Below are 18,579 nucleotides of genomic sequence, written 5' to 3'. Positions count from 1 at the left end.
TCGCCTCCCCCCAGCCCCGCCCCTCAGGAGGCGTCCGGCCCGGCCCGGACCAAACAGCAGAGAGAGTTGACTCGAAGCTGCGGCCAGGCCGGTGGCAGAGCCATGGCCGGCGGGGACGACCGCGGGGACGGAGAGCCGGCATCACTGGTGACCGTGAGGGTGCAGTACCTGGAAGACACCGACCCCTTCGCATGCGCCAACTTCCCGGAGCCGCGCCGGGCCCCTACCTGCACTCTGGACGGGGCACTGCCCCTGGGCGCGCAGATACCCACGCTGCATCGCCTGCTCGGGGCGCCGCTCAAGGTGAGAGGCGAGTCGAAGAAAGGTTGGGGCGATCAGGGGGTTCAGAGTCGGCTCCCTGAAAGCCCTGGGAGGTGCCCCTCGGGGAGAGGCTGGAGCGAGTACTCGCCCCAGAAGGGTCTTGGATGGGAGCACAGGGTCCGCTGCCTCGCCTGCCCGGGGCCCCATCCCAAGTTGAGGGGAAACTGCAGAGGGGAGATGGGAGCTTGCGGTCTGTTCCCCCCTGGCTGCTTCTCCAAGTGGGGCACGCCCGGGGAGATGCTCGGGCTCCACTCGCTGCCTGACTGCCTGGGCAGCTACCCCACTCAGGGTGGCTGTTGCGGACCCGGGATCAGAGCCGAGGGAGGGACCTGCCTCCACCTGCTTCAGGTGAGGAGGCGGGACCACGAGGAAGGGCGGGCCCTGGGGGGCCTCTGGTGGTGGCAAAGGCTTTGAGAGGTGTCAGGACTGGGCTGGGTCCTGCCGCTGAGGGTTGCTCCCGCATGTGGGGGGCTCGCCCTGGGAGTGCCGGCGAGCACTCACTCCCACGGGATGAGTGGAGTCCCGGGGGAGCGGTCGGGTCCGGGATACGCGGAGCGTGGGAGGAGGAGAAAAGCCCTAGAGTCACCGCTCCACCTCCCGGTACACCCGCCGCCCGTCGGCCCGCGCCGGGAAGGGAGAGGGCGGGCCAGGCTAATTTTAAACCGCCGGCCTGCCCTCGTTCGCCAGCGCCCGGGAGCCGACTTGTGCCCGGTGCGGGAAGAGGCCCTTTCCCATATGGCCAGCCTCCCCTCCCCGCCCGCTAGCAGCCTTCAGCCCCTCGCAGTCAGCCCTTTCCGGCGCGCTGTTTCCGGGCCGGGACTCTCAGAGGCTTACTACCACCCCCCAGGGTTCCCCACCAGCCAGTCCGCTCCTACGGGTGGCAAAGGAGGGAGAGGCGGCGGGGGCGCCTCCCCTGCTCCCAGCCTCAGCAGGGCGCCCGGTTGCGTAAACTTGCCCCCTGGGCCCGGGGTCTCCCGTGGAATGCGCTCGGGGCGCCAGGCCCCCAGCTTGCATTCCTCCGGCTGCGGCCAGCCCCGCCTCCGAGCGCTGGCGGGAGGGGTGGGGAGATTATTGTCCTGGGGAGTGGTGCGTGTCCAAGCCAGACCCTACTGCAAGGCTATAGCTGGAAGGCTGCAGCATACTGCCCACCTCCAGACTTCCATGTAGCCCCCTATCAATCTCGTCCTTTTTCAGAGGAGCAAACTGAGGTGGGCCCTGAACAAGGTGAGAAGTCACCTCCCATTCAGGATGAAAACTGGGGTGGGGGTGGGGCGGGGAAATGGGTGCTGCGCTGAGCTGTTCCTGCCCTGGGCTCCTGGTCCAGAAATAAGTCTGCAGCATTAAAGAGAGTATTCTTCCCACTGCCTTACTTCAGGACAAGACCCAACTGAGACATCTGTCCTTCCACTGGGAGAGATGGGAACTCAGCTGCAGGAAAGAGGCTCAGGACCACCACCACCACCCCCCGCCCCCACCGCTCCCCCTCATTTAGAGACCCATCCCTGGGGCCTGCGTTGTGGCATAGCAGGTTAAGCCCCCACCAGGAGGCCAGCATCCCATATGGGCGCTGGTTGGAAACCCAGCTGCTCTGCTTCCGATCCAGCTCCTTGCTAATGTGCCTGGGAAAGCACATTAGTGGCTCTGCACCCACGTGGGAGACTCTGAAGAAGCTCCAAGCTCCCCCTGGCTTCTGCCTGGCCCAGCCCCGGCCCTTGCGGCCATTTGGGGAGTGAAACAGCGGATGGAAGATCTCTCCTCCTGTCTCTGTAACTCTGCCTTTCAAGTAAATAAAAAGTAAATGTTTAAAAAGAAGAGAAGAAACCATCTCTGCACCCCACCACACCAGGTGCTCTGCTATTTGTCCTCTGCTCCATGGCTGAGGACGCTATGGTGCTCAGATAGAGACAGGCACACTAGGTTACCACAGTGCCTGGAGTCAAACAGGACTCCTTGGCGCTGGCAGATTTGCCAGGAATGGTCAGATGCACTGTGATGTGCTCTTCCCAAATATAAACCGTGACCACAGCCCCAAAATAGAAGGCTGGAGGAAGAGGGACTGAGATGAGAGCAAAGGCAGGGACATCACAAAGCTGAGGGAGGGGGAGCGAGGCTCCTTCTTGCAGGAAATGGCAACAGCTGGTTCCTCCCCTAGTCCTATAAGTGATGATACCCCAGAGGCACATCTGCAGAGGAGAGTTGGTGAGAAACCCAGGCGTCCCTACCCCAGGCTGCAGGGCAGAAATAAGAGACCGGCTCTCCACTACTCACTGCTTCATTCTGTGCAGTTGTCTAGCTGGCAACAGGACACACCAAGTGACTTCTGCCCTTCAACACTGGGCACTGGACCTCACCATGCCTGTAGTCCCTGCCCCCTCCCTGCTGATGCACAGAGGCCCACCTACTTTCTCCCTGAGGCTCCGCCCCACCACCACATTGGGCTATGCCTAGCTCCAGAGTTCCCCTGGGGGCTTCCTTTTTACAAGATTCAGAGTTTGCAGGTCTGAGAAAGCCTTGCTCATTTCCTCCGAGTCTAGGAGGAAGCTCCTAGCCACAGCCTCTGACTCATCTCCTGGCCCTGGTTGGTGGGGGAGAGACTGGCAGTGCCCTGTGCCAGGCCTAGTGTCCCCAGGGGAACTTGGCAGTGTCTTTCTCCCCTCTGTGCTCTCCCAGCCCAGGGACCTGCCCCCGCCTCTCATCTCTTAATCCAGAGCTGCTCAGTCTCACCCTCCCGTCTGGGGGGTGGGGGAGACCTCAGGGAGCTTGCTCTGAGGTCCAAAGCTCTGCCCTATCTGAGTCAGCACTGGGTTCTCCCTGGGCTCTGGGCAGAGGAACCTGGGATGCTTCTCTGACCTTGCTGCAAGGGCCAGACAGTGAGGCCAGCCCTAAAAATCTGGTCATTGCCAGCAACTTTTTTTTTAAGATTTATCTATCTCAAAGTCGGAGTTACACAGAGAGAAGGAGAGGCAGAGAGAGAGAGAGAGATGGAGAAAGAGAGAGAGAGAGAGAGAGAGAGAAGTCTTCCATCCTCTGGTTCACTCCCCTGTTGGCTGCAATGTCTGGAGCTGCACTGATCCGAAGTCAGGAGGCAGGAGCTTCTTCCAGGTCTCCCACGAGGGTGCAGGGGCCCAAGGACTCGGGCCATCTTCTACTGCTTTCCCAGGCCGTAGCAGAGAGCTGGATCAGAAGTGGAGCAGCCAAGACTTGAACCCATACCCATATGGGATGCTGGCACTGAAGGCGGTGGCTTTACTCACTACACCACAGTGCCAGCCCCTACTAGCAACTTTGTTTCCTAGCTAAGGCTAAAAATCAGAACATTCAGGGGTGGCTCTGTCCCCCACCTCAGCCCACACTAGTTCTATCCACCCCTCAGAAGCCCTCGCAACCAGGAAGCCTAAGTGTGAACCTGAACTGCTGGGATATGGACAACTGGGAGGGTCCCCAGGGATTCTTAACGGGCAGATGGGATGCTCTGATGTTGAACTATGCTTTTTAGACCCCTGCTATGGGAGTCTCTTTGGAAGACTGTAGAAGATTGGGGTGTCGGGGCCAGCATGTCCTATCTGGTGGTCATTCTGGGTAACAGTAGCTGGGCTGCATCCTGGTGAGGGACTCCAGGACCACAGTTCTGGCATAGACAGGCACTGTTGCCCTCATGTGTATAGTGTATGTGTGGTGCTCTTTTGCTGGAATTGGGAGAGCCAGTTTAGGGTATGTGCAGAGTCCAGAAAGTTGAGGGCCATTCTTCAGCCCTTGACGATCCTGCAGGCCCCAGCTCTCACTCCCCCTCCCCTCCATGGTTCCCTTGATAACTTCCAAGATCTGGCTCTGTTAGCTCTGCTACCATTCCTAGCTGTGCTACATGTGGCGATTCATTGCTTTTCTGAGGTTCATTTCCCTCCCCTACAAAAGGCTTATCAAGAGGACCAATTGAAACAGGCAGCCCAGTGTCTTGCACAGAGTAAGTATATCTAATGTAGATTTCCCTCCCCATGGTCATCCATGTCATCTCATCCAGGAAGTCACAGTCTAGTTGGAGAGTAGATAGCAAGAAATAAGGTTTTTTTATTTATTTATTTAAAGATTTATTTATTTGAAAGGTAGTTACAGAGAGAAAGAGATCTTCCATGTGCTGGTTCACTCTCAAGTGGCTGCAACAGCCAGCTGGGCCAAGCCAAAGCCAGGATCCTGGAACCCCATCCAGGTCTCCCATGTGGGTAACAGGGGCCAAAGCACTTGGGCCATCATCCACTGCCTTCCAGGTGCATTAGTAGGGAGCTGGTTTGGAAGTGAAGCAGCTGGGACTCAAACTGATGCTCTGATATGAGATGCCAGCATTGCAGATAGTGGTTTAACTTACTGCGCCGGCCCCAGAAAGATCTTCAAAGTGAGTATCCTATGTTTATAAAAGTCAAAAGAAGCAGTTAACCAATTATTTTCTTTTTTCTTTTTTTTTATTTTTTGACAGGCAGAGTGAGAGAGAGACAGAAAGGTCTTCCTTTGCCGTTGGTTCACCCTCCAATGGCCGGCGCACTGCGCTGATCCGAAGGCAGGAGCTAGGTGCTTCTCCTGGTCTCCCATGGGGTGCAGGGCCCAAGCACTTGGGCCATCCTCCACTGCACTCCCGGGCTACAGCAGAGAGCTGGCCTGGAAGAGGGGCAACCGGGACAGAATCCGGCGCCCCGACCGGGACTAGAACCCGGGGTGCTGGCGCCGCTAGGTGGAGGATTAGCCTATTGAGCCGCGGCGCCAGCCTAACCAATTATTTTCTACAAGAGTCCTTCAGCATATACTTCTGCCCTCTCCTTCATCTCCTTGTTTCATGCCCCTGGTATGTTCATTCTCAACGGATTATATTGTTGTAAAAAAAAAAATCTGAGGGTGGATGCTATGGTCCCCTAAACTTGACTCTTTATATAAAGCCCCTTGTGACCAATTGATTTGGGTTGCCAAGAAAGCCTGAGACTGCAGGCTGTAGTAAGGGGCCCAGCCTAGGAAGGGAGGATAGAGACCAGAGAAGTGAGGGAGATGAAAGCCAGGAGGGAGTGGAGGGATGCTTTGTGTTGACCCTAAGCTCCATCAGCAGAGTTTGGGCTTACTCAGGCCTGGCTAAGCCCCAGGGTGTGAGAAATAAGGCCCAGAGGTTTGGCTCTCAAAGTGATGATCCCAGGAAGGAGCCAGAGCTGTGAGAGATAAGTGCCATCCTGCTGACCAGAAGTCTCCTCTGGGCTGCTTGCCTGACCTGCTGGCCCCCCAACCTCCACCCAGTACAGACAGCTGAGGGACTCTGTCACAGAGTCATTGGGATGGCTGTGTCCTCGGGACCTGTCCTGCCTCCAAGTGGAGTCAGGTATCCCACCATCCTAGCAGAGGGCCATCCTGTGTACCCTTGGGATGAGAGCATGCAAGTGTTCGAGCAGGAGGAGAGCAGCACAGTCGGCCTAACCATCCTGTGGCAGTGCTACTTTGAATTGTGTGTGATCATTCCTGACAATATACCTGGGTGTGTAAGCGGTTATCAGGAGTAATACGATTACCTGTCCGACATCTACAGCGTTTACAGCACTCCGCCCCCTGCTTTCCTAGCACCCATTGGAAGCTGTGATCCGATATTTATTTGTGAGCTGTTTCTGAGTCAGGCCTGTCTGTCTCCCCTACTGGACTGGAAGGAAGAGAAAGCAGAGACAGTGTCTTGTTCTTGCTATGTCCTCTGCGCCTAAAACTAGTCTGGTTCATGAATGTTCACGTGAATGAGCTCATCTAAATTTGGGGAGATTCCTGAGGGGGAAAGTGGCTCCAGGGGAGGTATGTTTTTCTACAGAATCCTCCAGTGCCAGGTGGAGGGACACGTAGCTCGGGGTGGGGTGGGGTGGGGTGGGGGAAGGGCCGGGGCAGAGTTTGCTGCTGAGTCACCACGTGGGAAGAGGGACCATGCAGCATGTGGGGCTGCCCTCCGCTGAGCTGGCCCTGGACAAGATGCCCCAGCCCTGCGGCCTGCAGCCCCTCACAGGCCTGTTCCCAGTAGATGACTCTGCTCCCAGGGAGGGTAGAGAGGCCAGACCCGCCCAAGGCGCCCAGGGGAGGGCAGGCAGCCAGGCAGGAAGTGGGACAGAGAACAGGCTGGAGTGTTTGTCATGTGTCCCATGTCCCAGGCGGGGGGAGGGGGGTCACCCAAGGGCTCCACAGGCTAAGCTGCCTGCAAGGAGCCAGGTCAGACCCTGAGGCATTGGCAGGGGTGCTAAATAGGGACCAGAGGAGGAGCTGGACTCCCTTTCCCCCTAGGGAACCCAGGGCAGCCAGAAACCCTTGGGCTGGGTCCAGGGCAGGGCAGGGCTGACCAAACAGCGGGACAAATGTTGGAGTTGACTTTCCCAGCAAGATGGAGCCGGAAGACCCTCTGCCTCTCCAGAGGTGGGCTCTCCTGGGGCCGCAGCCTGACCTCAAGGGCCAGAGACACTCACGTGGAGGGGCCTCTGCCAAGCCCTGCATGTGGCCCTGTGCCATGAGGGAGGTGTCTGGGAGAAGCAAAGTGCAGCTCTCGACTCCACAGCCACCTCACTCAGGCCTCAACAGGCACTCGGGGGCCAGGTGCCATGACTGGCGCCGGGGGAGGGGGAGAGGGAAACATGGGAAGTGGATACAATGACAGAGCACATGCCTTCCTGCTACAAATGCAGGTTTCAGGGTCCCACTGTAGGCTGACTATCGGGCTGGTAATATGCCTCTTGGAGGCCTCTGAAGTCCTGTTAGGACCATTGTTAACTGCACCTGCTTTGAGGGGAAGGCAAAAACCCTGGGGCCCTAGCGGGACTACAGGAGAAGAGCTGTGTGCTTTCGGGAGTGGAGCACAGGTGCACACACACACACCCTCTCTCAGCCATGCACACACACACAGCCTCTCCCAGCAGTGCACACACACAGCCTCTCCCAGCTGGGCTTGCAGCTCTCCACGCTTTTTTTTTTTTTTTTTCCCCACACTCTTAATACTTTCTGGGCTAATGTTTTGTGGCTGCAGCTTATCACCTCCCAGGGCTGTGAGCTTCCTCGAAGGCAGGAACTTCCTCCCATCTTCTCTTCATCTCCCCACCACCACCAGTCTACATTTGCGTTCACTGCTTGAACAAGCCTTTAGCAGGCAGTTACTATGTGCCAGGTGCTATGTAGGCTCTGCAGATACAGCAAGGAGAAAGGCAGGTGCCTAACCCAGAGAACAGTTAGTGGAGAAGGCAACTGGAGTTAAGATATTATAATACTGTATGGAAAGTCTCAGAGGGAAGCCCACACAGGGTAGGGGTGGGTATTGGCCTGAGGGGCTCCAGTGAGATTTTCCAACAATATTTATCTAATCCTAAACCAAAAGCATGGGTAGGTGTTAGCCAGAGAGGAGCTGGAATGTACAAAGGACAAGAAAGCCTGATGCCCAAGACAGATGGGCTTTGCACATAGTAGGCACTAAAGAAACTGCTGGTGCTGTGATACAGTGGGTTAAAGCCCCAACCTGCAGCACGGGCATCCCATACGGGCACCGGTTCGAGTCCTGGCTGCTCCACTTTTGATCCAGCTCTCTGCTATGGCCTGGGAAAGCAGTAGAAGATGGCCCAAGTCCCTGCACCTGCAAGGGAGACCTGGAAGAAGTTCCTGGCTCCTAGCTTTGGATCACCTCAGCTCTGGCTGTTGCGGTCATCTGGGGAGTGAACCAGTGGATGGAAGACTCTCTCTGTGTTTCTACCTCTCTCTGTAACTCTGTCTTTCAAAGAAATGAAATAAATTAAAAAAAAAAAACTGCTAAACTTCAGCGTATACCCTGTGTGCCAGGGGATCACAGCCCTGACAGCTGTTCCCTTTGTCCCCAGTTAGAGGATTGTGCCTTGCAAGTGTCTCCCTCTGGATACTACCTGGATCCCGAGCTTTCCCTGGAAGAGCAGCGGGAGATGCTGGAGGGCTTCTATGAAGAGATCAGGTGAGAGCTGATGGAGCCAGGGAAGTGAGGCCAACCCCCAGCCTCACCCCTACCAAGAGCTGGCTCAGGTGGCAACAGCTGAGCCACTCCATCTCCAGCCTGGGCCATAGGTCACCTCCTGCCACCCCAGGGAACTGTAGCAGGGGAATCCCAAAGCCTGGCTAGTGTTACCTGCTGCCTGGGACAGGAGTCAGGAGCTCTCTAGCATACCTGAGACGCCTGTGTTTACACAAACCCTCTGGTCTGGCCAACCTTCAGGCTCTTGGAGGAACAGTTGGGGAGGAAGGAGCTGGGCCAGGGCTGACACGTGGAAGTCTGGCTGCATTGGTGTGTGGGGAGGGACCCTGGGGAATGGGCTACAGTTGCTGACTAGGCCACTTGATTTCAGCAAAGGGCGGAAGCCCACACTCATCCTGCGGACCCAGCTCTCTGTGAGGGTCAATGCCATCTTGGGTGAGTGTGTAAGGGCAGCCCCTTTGCAGCCCCCCACCCCCAGCCCTTAGCCCCTCTCCTCCCTACCCTAACCTCTCCTTCCAGGGCCAGGGAGCAAAAGAAGAGATGGAGTGGGGATGGGTGGTGATTCAGGAATGCTAGACTCTCCTTCGGTGGGGACTGATGGTTGGGTCACGGTGGAGGGAGACAGTGTCTGTGTCCCCTTGAGGATTTCATCCCAACCACCCCTTGCAGAAAAGTTGTATGGCTCCAGTGGCCCTGAGCTCCGCCGCTCCCTCTTCTCACTGAAGCAGATCTTCCAGGTGAGGCCCAGAGGTGGCCTGGGGCTGGGTGTCCAGCCCAGGCTTCCCTAAACTGCCCCCATGGTACCTCCAGGAAGATAAGGACCTGGTACCTGAATTCGTGCACTCGGAGGGGCTGAGTTGCCTGATCCGTGTGGGTGCTGCTGCCGACCACAACTACCAGACCTACATCCTCCGAGGTCAGCCCCACCCCTCCCTCTCCCACCACCTGCCCCCACGTTCCCCACTACCACACCACTGACCTCTTCCCATCCCTGTGTCTCCAGCGCTGGGCCAGCTGATGCTTTTTGTGGATGGGATGCTGGGGGTGGTAGCCCACAGTGAGACCGTGCAGTGGCTGTACACACTATGTGCCAGCCTGGTGAGTAGCCCTCCACCCAGCCATGCACGCTTTTCCCACGGCTTCTCTCTTGGCCTCAGTCTCCTCTTCTGCAAAATGGGCTGGAATGAGTGAGTCTGAGCCTAGAAGAGACTTCAGCACCTGGGCCTGGAGCCAGGGTGTGCCTGGCCAGACTGTCTTCTCCAGGCCCAGCCCCAGAGCTGGCACAGATCTGGTCCCAGCCCCACTCATACTTGGTGACCTCTCCCCCCAGTCCCGCCTGGTGGTGAAGACGGCCCTGAAGCTGCTGCTGGTGTTTGTGGAATACGCGGAGAACAATGCGCCACTCCTCATCAGGGCTGTCAACTCTGTGGCCAGCATCACAGGTCAGAGCCTGTCCCTTCCCCACCCCCAACTCAGAGCCCCCTCGCCTACCTGTCTCCCCTTGACTGCTCCCCTCTCTGTGCCAGGCGCTCTTCCCTGGGCCAATCTGGTGTCCATCTTGGAGGAGAAAAATGGTGCTGACCCAGAGCTCTTGGTGTACACCGTCACCCTCATCAACAAGGTGTGGACGGGACCAGCACCAACCCTGGGCCCCGTGGGCTCCTGACCTCTGGTCCCCACCAGCCTCAGCCTGGCCTTCCTATCCTCACCCTCCAGACGCTGGCTGCGCTCCCAGACCAGGACTCCTTCTACGACGTGACAGATGCCCTGGAGCAGCAGGGCATGGAGGCCCTGGTCCAGCGCCTCTTGGGCACGGCGGGCACTGACGTGGACCTGCGCACACAGCTCATGCTCTACGAGGTGGGGCCGGGCAGCCAGACCCTGGGGCAGGGGAGGACAGAAGCAGAGGTGCAGTGTCCCGGAGCCCTGCCCGCCCTTGTGGGCCTCTAACACTAGCTCCTGTCCCGGTCCACCTAGAGCGCCCTGCGGTTGGAGGACGGAGACCTGGAGGAAGCCGCAGCTGCTGCAGCTGCAGGTGGGCGGCGGGAGCGACGGAAGCCGTCTTCAGAGGAGGGCAAGAGGAGCCGCAGATCTCTGGAAGGCGGGGGCTGTGCTGTGCGTGCCCCGGAACCTGGGTAAGCACGCATCCGGGTAGATGCGGAGGGGTTGGATCCGCCAGGCGGGTGGCCCTGCGCTCTGACAGGCCCCGCCTCCAGCCCCACAGGTCCCGCCTCCCCGACAGGCTCCTCCTCCTCCGTCACGAGCCCCACCCCGCTGGCCGGCCCGGCCTCCAGCCCTGTGAGCCCTGTGAGCCCTACCTCTGGCCTCCGTACCTCCGTGAACCTCTTTCCTACCATTTCCACGGCGCCGTCAGCGGACAGCTCCTTTGAGAGGAGCGTCTACAAGTAAGACAGGAGCTAGAGGCCGCCCCTGGAGTCCTCTTTCCGACTGTCCCTTCGCTTTGTGCCCCTCCATGGGCCTTCAACCTCCTCTGCCCAAACGCGTGCTTTCTCTCTCTTTCCAGACTTCACCAAACTGCTCCCGTTTGGTAAGTGAGTGCTGGGGGGGTGGGGTGCAGGGTTCGGCCGTGACCGGACCTCCTCTTCCTGCGGCTTCTCTGATCTCCCCGACATTCCGCCTGTCTCTGCCACTTGTCATCTGCCTCTCATCCCTGCTGCTCTGTCTGCTTCTTTGTCACTCTCTCGGTCTGTACCCTGTCCTGCTTCATGTCAGGTTCTCCACTTCCTGTTTCCTTGTGTCATGCCACCCCCCACCTCCTCTTCCCACTGTGGCTGAGAAGGAAACTTGATAGCACTGCCCAGCGCTGTGTGGATGTGAGCAAGAGGCACCACAGTCACCATCTCTTCCTCTTGCCCCCTGCCCAGCACCCCTGAGAGCCCACCTGTCCCCCAGTGCCCTACTGGGCAGGCCAGGCTGGAGTAAGTACAGAGGCCAGCTGGCCGCGCCTGCCATGCGCTCAGGGCTTCAGCATCGCTTCCCCTGCAGGTGGGCGGGGTTTCCACGGGCCCAAGGCACCCCAAGCTGGGGACTCTTGGGCTTCTCCTCTCCCAGACTTAGGCCCCCTTGGTACCTAAGGACTAAGCACGGGGAAGCAGTCCCTGAGATGACACTGTAACAGCTTCAGTCTGACATGGGAGGTGTGGATGCCTAACCTGGGCCCGTTCCCCACGTCCTCAGCTCAGGACTAGACAGGGAGGGGAACGTGCTGTGCTATGTCGGGGTGGAAGAGCAACCTGTGGCTAAGGAAAGGGCGGGGACTGAGGCCTGAGAGAAGCCAGGCGTGCCAGAGAGGAGGCACGCAGTCACGTTCATTATTTCAACATACATTGGTGCCCACCACTTGCCAGGCCCCTCCCTGGGCGTAGGCCATAGCTCTTAGAAGCTGCCAGTTATACAGAAGGAGGACAGCCTGGTGTGCCCATCGGGACAGCTGTCCTCTTCTAATGCTCTAAGGGTCCTTATCCAGAATCAAGACAGTGGACATGAACGTGAATAGCAGTAAGGTTACAAGCTGGATGTTAAGTAGAACTTCTCCCGAGTTGGTGGTGACCCTCCCCAGATGTGAGGACTGAACGGGAGCTGGCCTTAAGGGAGCAGATCCTCAGACTGCTTGGTGCATGGACTGTTCCCTGTGTGTCTGTGTGTGCCTGCAATTGGGGACAGTACCAAAGGCTCAGCAAGGCATGTGCAGTGTCCTGGGCTATAGCTGTGTCCGACGCCATGGCTGACAAGTCCTTCCCCTCAGAGCCCGGTTCCTGGAGAATGTGGCAGCAGCAGAAACAGAGAAGCAGGCTGCACTGGCCCAGGGCCGGGCAGAGGCGCTGGCTGGGGCCGTGCCTGATGAGGCTGACGGACACCCAGGTAAGCAGGTGGGTGGAGAGTGTCCACTCCCATTGCTGTTGCCCCACAGATGGCATGAAACTGACAGCTGCTTCCGTTTTTCTAGACACTCGAGAACCATGGGACTCCCCAGAGGCAGCTCCTATACCCAGAACACCCCAGAGCCCTACCCCCCGAGTCCTGCTGCGGGTCCAGCGGAGCCTTGAGTCTGAGCCCAAGGAACCCCCGACACCACCAAGCCCCAAGGATAAGCCCATCCAGGCGCTCCCTACCCGTGTACCCAAGCTCTGCATTGGGGACCTGGACTTCTCAGATCTGGGGGAAGATGAAGACCAGGACATGTTGAACGTGGAGTCTGTGGATGCTGGGAAAGGCGTCCCACCCCCACCCCCCCTGCTCCCTGGAGGCCCCCCACCTCCACCACCTCCCCCTCCCCCACCCATCAAAGGCCCCTTCCCACCACCTCCACCCTTGGCTGCCCCATTTCCCCCCTCAGCACCTGACGGCCCAGCCCTCCCCACCAAGAGGAAGACAGTAAAACTCTTTTGGCGGGAGCTAAAGCTGGCTGGGGGCCATGGAAGCCCTGGAAGCCGCTTTGGGCCTTGCCCCACCCTGTGGGCCTCCTTGGAGCCAGTGTCTGTAGACACAGCGCGGCTGGAACACCTGTTTGAGTCCCGTGCCAAGGATGTGCTGCCCTCCAAGGTAAACTCACTGATCTACAGGCAGCCCCCCAGAAAGCGGAAGGTCTGAGACAGTGGAGCTACTCACTCATTCCCACTGGGGGAAACTGAGGCAAAAAAAAGCATAGGCACTTGCCTGAGGCCACTCAGCAAGAGATCAGCAGAACCCTACCTAGAATCTCAGCTCATCCCAGTGCCTTGCGTATCCCAGATCTCCAGTTGTGGGATCATCTGGCCACTGAGAACCTTGGGATACCCCCATAGATTGTCACTCCAGCTAGTCCCTTTCCCAACCTTGCAGAAAGCCGGAGAAGGCCGCCGGACAATGACCACAGTGCTGGACCCCAAGCGCAGCAATGCCATCAACATTGGCCTAACTACACTGCCGCCAGTGCACGTCATCAAGGCTGCCCTGCTTAATTTTGATGAATTTGCTGTCAGCAAGGATGGCATCGAGGTGATTATTCCCAACGGTGGGTGTGGGAGAGAGGTGGGAACTCTGGTCCTCTCCTTTGCTAAGTAGGCACTTCCTATCCCTCCAGCGGTATACATGGGCCTGGGGGTTCCCTAGATAACCTGGGGAGGGGTCAAGACTGATGCCTGGGGCCTCAGGCCAGCACTGAGGAGCCTACTGGGGCAATGGCTGCATCCTTAGAAGCTACTGACCATGATGCCCACGGAGGAGGAAAGGCAGAAGATTGAGGAAGCCCAGCTGGCCAACCCTGACATACCACTGGGCCCAGCTGAGAACTTCCTGATGACTCTCGCCTCTATCGGAGGCCTGGCTGCCCGTCTGCAACTCTGGGCCTTCAAGCTGGACTATGACAGCATGGAGCGGGTACTTGGGTCATGGAGTGGGACAGGCAGTGGGGATAAGTGAGCATGATGACCGTGTAGTCTGAGTCCCTGGTCCCCCACACCAGGAAATCGCAGAGCCACTGTTTGACCTCAAAGTAGGCATGGAACAGCTGGTGCACAACGCTACCTTCCGCTGCATCCTGGCTACCCTGCTGGCTGTGGGCAACTTCCTCAATGGCTCTCAGGTGAGTGAGGGCACACGAGGACGAGGGTGTTGGGCTCTGGAGCGAGCCAGGCCCAGGCTCAGACAGGGTCCTTTCAGAGCCGCGGCTTTGAGCTGAGTTACCTGGAGAAGGTGTCAGAAGTGAAAGACACGGTGCGCCGGCAGTCGCTGCTGCACCACCTCTGCTCCCTGGTGCTCCAGACGCGGCCTGACTCCTCCGACCTCTACTCAGAAATCCCCGCCCTGACCCGCTGTGCCAAGGTGAGCACCAGCGAGACAGCGGAGACTGGCCGAGGCGCGGCGCCGCGCTGCTGGCTGCTTCCTTCCCCTTTCCCCCACTGGGGCTGCTGCGCCAGGGCTTGCTCAGGCTGCAGGTAAGTGTGCCAGGTCCTCTGCCAGAAGCGCTCTTTCCTCAGTCTGGCCAAACCTACTCATTCTCTGGGTCTCGGTTTAATTGTCCCTTCTGCTGTGAAACCTCTATTTGCCACTGGAAGTGGATGTGTGTGCCTCTTGCACTAGACCAGGAGCTTGTGGAGCAGGCCCAGGCTGGCCAGCCTGGCACAGAAGCTGCCTCAGGTAGGGGCTTGTCTGGGGGGCAGGGGGGCCAGCACATGAATCCCCTCCCTTTCAAGGTGGACTTTGAGCAACTGACTGAAAACCTGGGGCAGCTGGAGCGCCGGAGCCGGGCAGCAGAGGAGAGCCTGCGGAGCCTGGCCAAGCACGAGCTGGCCCCTGCCCTGCGAGCCCGCCTCACACACTTTCTGGCGCAGTGTGGCCGCCGCGTTGCCATGCTGAGGGTAGTGCACCGGCGTGTCTGTAACAGGTAGGGGAGTGGGCCAGGGAGCGGCAGGATCGCCACCACTTCCCCTCAGACACCAAGAAGGACCATCCCTCTCGCCTAGGTTCCATGCCTTCCTGCTCTACCTGGGCTACACCGCACAGGCAGCCCGCGAAGTCCGCATCATGCAGTTCTGCCACACGCTGCGCGAGTTCGCACTTGAGTACCGCACTTGCCGGGAACGGGTGCTACAGCAGCAGCAGAAGCGGGCCACGTACCGTGAGCGCAACAAGACCCGGGGACGCATGATCACTGAGGTGGGTGCCCTTCCAGGTGCTGCCTGCCACCCCTGTGACCGCCCTCCCCTGACCCCAGCCCACCCTTCTCCCCTCTCCAGACAGAGAAGTTCTCAGGGGTGGCTGGAGAAGCCCCCAGCAACCCGCCTGTCCCAGTGGCTGTGGGCAGTGGGCCAGGCCAGGATGATGCCAACAGCCATGCCAGCATGAAGAGTCTGCTGACCACCAGGCCTGAGGACACCACACACAACCGCCGCAGCAGAGGTGGGCCCCACGGCCGCTGGGGGCACTCGGGTGGGGATCTGGTTCCAGGGTTACCCTGGCTTGATCTCCTTCTCTGGCCTCCCTCAGGCATGGTACAAAGCAGCTCCCCAGCCACGCCCACAGCAGGACCCTCCACTGCCCCCTCAGAAGAACCGCCAGGCTCCAGTGACACATCAGATGAGATCATGGACCTACTGGTGCAGTCAGTGACCAGGAGCAGTCCCCGAGCCTTAGCTGCTAGAGAACGCAAGCGTTCCCGTGGCAACCGCAAGTCTTGTGAGTACACTGGCCCCTCTTCACTCCCCCTAACAAAAGTGCTGCCTGTCTTAACCTTGTCCACCCCCTCTAACCCTGCTCTGTCCCTGCAGTGAGACGGACACTGAAGAGTGGGCTGGGAGATGACCTGGTGCAGGCACTGGGACTGAGCAAAGCTCCTGGCCTGGAGGTATGAAGGCGCTGCCTCCAGGAAACCTATCTGGACCCTGGCCTGCAGGAGCAAGGAGGGCCCAGAGCAGAATTCTGGTCCCAGGACTCTATGCCCAGGGACCAGTGCCTTGAGCAGTATTAGCTGTATGTGTGTGATGTGTGTGTGCTTGTGCTCCAGGGACCCGTGGAGCAAAATAAAGTTTTCCTAGTTATTCCACGAGCTCTTTTCTTTCAGGGTCCCCACAAGGCTGAGTCTGTAGCACAAGGGCAACACTGCAGGATTAGCCCTTCCTGCCTTGGCCCCTCAATATCACCCGCAGGCAGGACTCGCATCCTAAGCCGTTTATTCAGCAATCCTATACTCCAGACTGCTTTGACCCTGGACCAGGCCCCTCATAGCTCCAGGCGTGAGGGCCAGGCAGCCCACTAAGGGCCACCCAGGGCTAACAGCCTGTGGCCACGTCAATGGTTACAAGCGCTTCATCTGCCGCCGCTCCTGTCGGCGCTGCCGTTTCTCGTTGTGCTCTGGTGCTGGGGCAGCACTGTCTGCCGTGAACCAGGGGCCTAGCACATTCACCCACAGGAGGTAAAGGGCCCGGCCTGGAGCCTAGGAGAGGAAAGGTAACTTGAGGCCACGTGTAGGAATGGAAGGTGGGGAGGGTCAGATGCCCTTTACTGGGACCCCCACCCCCACCCCCGGCCCACGCACCAGAAGCCAGAAGGACCAGATGTAGAGGGAGAAGCAGCTGAGCACCTGCACGATGGCTGTCAGCAGGATCACATCCTTAAGGTGCCTGTGGATAGAAGGGAGGCTGCCAAAGACAGTGGATGGGCCCCGCTTCGGCTCCCTTCTGCCCTCCTCCAGGTACAGGTAGCTGTGGCTCTTGGGCTATGTGGGCCCCAGCGCCCCAGCCCTGGGGCCGCTCACCTGGGCTGGCGGTGGGGGACACTCACTCTGCCATGCCCTGTTCCATGTTGAGGTCCATGCCACCATCCATCAAGGCCCCATCCTCAGAGAAGGCTGCCCGTGCCATCGAGCTCATAGAGTGGTAGCTAGCCCCATATACTGCCAGACTAAAGCCCAGGGCCATCTGCAGAACAAGAACAGGGATATCAAAGACCAGGCACTGACCCCTTGACACCTGCACTCTTCCACCTCCTAGGAGGGGATACTTACCCAGGCCCAAAATGAGGCAGATGAGTAGAAGAAGACCAAGGTCACAAGGCAGTAAATGGCCTGTAAGCAAACACAGGATCAGGCTGAGGTCAGAAGCTCCCCCGACGTGGGTTTTAGCATAGCAGCCAACACAGCCAATTGGAGTGCCTGGTTCTGCCTCTAACCCCAACTTCCTGCAGGTGCACACCCTGGAAAGCAGCAGGTGATGACACAAGGAATTGGGTCCTCTACCCTCTGGGAGACATGGTTTGAATTCCCAGCTCCTGGCTTTAGGCTGGCCCAGCCCTGGCTGTTGCAGATATTTAGGGAGTGAAGAGGCAAATGGGAGCTCTGTCTGTCTCTCTCTCCAATAAATCAATAAGAAAATAAAAAGCTACCCCAAACCACGGGCCTCTCTCAAATCTAAGAATTCGAACAGATTATGGAAAGACAAAGTTTGTTCTAGTGTTGGGGGAGGAGCCCTGCTCTAAGACGCAGGTACCCAGACTCTCCTCTGACACCAAGTCAGCCCAGCAAAGAAGTCTTTGTGATCCTTTTAAAATTTTTTATTATTTACCTGAAAAGCAGAGACGAGGGTGGGGGGGAGTTCTCCCATGCACTGGTTCCTTCCCCAAATGCCTGCAACAGCCTGGGCCGGGCCATGCTAAAACCAGTAGCCTGGAATTCTATCTGGGGCTCCCATGTAGGTGGCTGGGACCAACTACTTGAGCTGTCACCTACGGCCTCCCAGGTGAGGCAACATTAGCAGGAAGCTGAATCCAGGCGCTCTGACATGGAATATGGGCATCCCAATTGGCAGCTTAACTACTGTGCCAAGTGCCCACCCCTAAAGAAACCCTGTGCATTGGGGTGGGAGGGGTTCTCGAGTCCAGCAAGACCTCCTGCCCTCAATTCCACTTCGCTGTGCAAGGACCCTTTCTCCTTTCTCCTTGGATGCTGCTCTCTGCTGGTGTCTTGGCTTTCAGATGCCACACCGCCGAATGGTGCTGAGGGCTGTGGGTCTTTGGATGGATACAGAAACGAGGAGGCAGCACTTACATTAGCCCCCAGGATGATGCGCAGGTAGAACTTCAGCGTCTCTCTGTTCTCTTCAAATATCTGCTTTTTCCCTCTCGTGCCCACTTTGCCCTTGGGCTGCAGAGACATGATGTGACACTGTCAGAGCTCGTTCCACTGCCCCCACCGTCAGGGTTAGCTCCCGAGTTCCCTGACACCGCAGGTCCCCTGGTGCTCAAGCCCAACACAACCCCTGGGGTATCCGCCCCTCCTCCAGTCCACCCCATCGAGGACTCACAGCATCTTTCCCGCACCCCCAGCTAGGACTGGCCTCCTACTCGACCTGGCACAATCCAACCATAGGCCAATACTTTCCCAGCCAAGTCTAGTTTTAGGCCGACAACTCCTTCAGGGGTACTCTGGAATGGAAACGAGTGGCGCCTCTTCGATCTCCACGGGAGTAGCTCGGATCTAGCACGGAAGCCCACCCCCTCTAGTTCTGGTACGGTCCTGCGCCACCATCTCCCCCCATCCCTCGCTCGTTCTAGTATAGTCCAGCCATGGGATGGCGTCCCCCGGGGCCACCACGTATCCCTTGGTGTCCTTCCACGGATTTTACTCTCCAGCCCCGGGGGCGCTTTGCCCATGTGGACCCTACTCTACTCGTCCTCCTTACCGCCATGGTGAGACGCAAAGACCCAGCAGGAGAAAGAACCGAAAGCGAGGGAAGCCGCAGTTAGTAGGTACCACATCGGCAGTGCATGGACTTCCGGTGCAGAAC

At 58.4% G+C, this 18,579-nt stretch overlaps 2 protein-coding genes across 5 annotated transcripts; one reads left to right on the top strand and one right to left on the bottom strand.

Moving 5' to 3' along the window:
• Nucleotides 1-23: 23 nt before the first annotated feature.
• FHOD1 (formin homology 2 domain containing 1) lies at nucleotides 24-15,837 on the top strand. 3 transcript variants are annotated; one of them, XM_008257450.5, is made up of 24 exons: nucleotides 24-303; nucleotides 8,175-8,281; nucleotides 8,670-8,734; nucleotides 8,969-9,036; nucleotides 9,110-9,215; nucleotides 9,303-9,397; nucleotides 9,630-9,741; nucleotides 9,826-9,920; nucleotides 10,016-10,159; nucleotides 10,277-10,434; nucleotides 10,516-10,704; nucleotides 10,824-10,847; nucleotides 11,185-11,238; nucleotides 12,066-12,181; nucleotides 12,267-12,862; nucleotides 13,142-13,297; nucleotides 13,496-13,678; nucleotides 13,764-13,883; nucleotides 13,961-14,122; nucleotides 14,494-14,684; nucleotides 14,764-14,956; nucleotides 15,037-15,199; nucleotides 15,287-15,475; nucleotides 15,568-15,837. In XM_008257450.5, the coding sequence occupies exons 1-24, from the start codon at nucleotides 103-105 to the stop codon at nucleotides 15,648-15,650; spliced, it is 3,570 nt and encodes a 1,189-aa protein (XP_008255672.3). In that variant the 5' UTR covers nucleotides 24-102; the 3' UTR covers nucleotides 15,651-15,837. The 3 variants fall into 3 exon arrangements, with proteins under 3 accessions (XP_008255672.3, XP_002711656.3, XP_089176339.1); XM_002711610.6 differs by lacking the exons at nucleotides 10,824-10,847; nucleotides 11,185-11,238; XM_089320213.1 differs by lacking the exons at nucleotides 24-303; nucleotides 8,175-8,281; nucleotides 8,670-8,734; ... (6 more) ...; nucleotides 10,277-10,434; nucleotides 11,185-11,238.
• A 115-nt stretch (nucleotides 15,838-15,952) lies between these two features.
• On the bottom strand, nucleotides 15,953-18,579 carry TMEM208 (transmembrane protein 208). 2 transcript variants are annotated; one of them, XR_016225291.1, is made up of 6 exons: nucleotides 18,475-18,579; nucleotides 17,841-17,936; nucleotides 16,803-16,862; nucleotides 16,554-16,716; nucleotides 16,335-16,419; nucleotides 15,953-16,232 (listed from the first exon to the last, which is right to left on the bottom strand). XR_016225291.1 is itself a non-coding variant. In XM_002711598.5 (6 exons), exons 1-6 carry the CDS (start codon nucleotides 18,478-18,480, stop codon nucleotides 16,095-16,097), a joined length of 522 nt encoding a protein of 173 aa, XP_002711644.1. In that variant the 5' UTR covers nucleotides 18,481-18,579; the 3' UTR covers nucleotides 15,953-16,094. The 2 variants fall into 2 exon arrangements, 1 of the variants encoding a protein (XP_002711644.1); XM_002711598.5 differs by having other exon boundaries at nucleotides 16,580-16,716.

Source organism: Oryctolagus cuniculus, chromosome 18 (assembly GCF_051225735.1).
Source record: "Oryctolagus cuniculus isolate XC-2025 breed Fujian yellow rabbit chromosome 18, ASM5122573v1, whole genome shotgun sequence".
Lineage (NCBI taxonomy): Eukaryota > Metazoa > Chordata > Mammalia > Lagomorpha > Leporidae > Oryctolagus > Oryctolagus cuniculus.
Note: the sequence above shows the minus strand (reverse complement) of the source record. Positions and strands in the feature narration are given on the sequence as shown.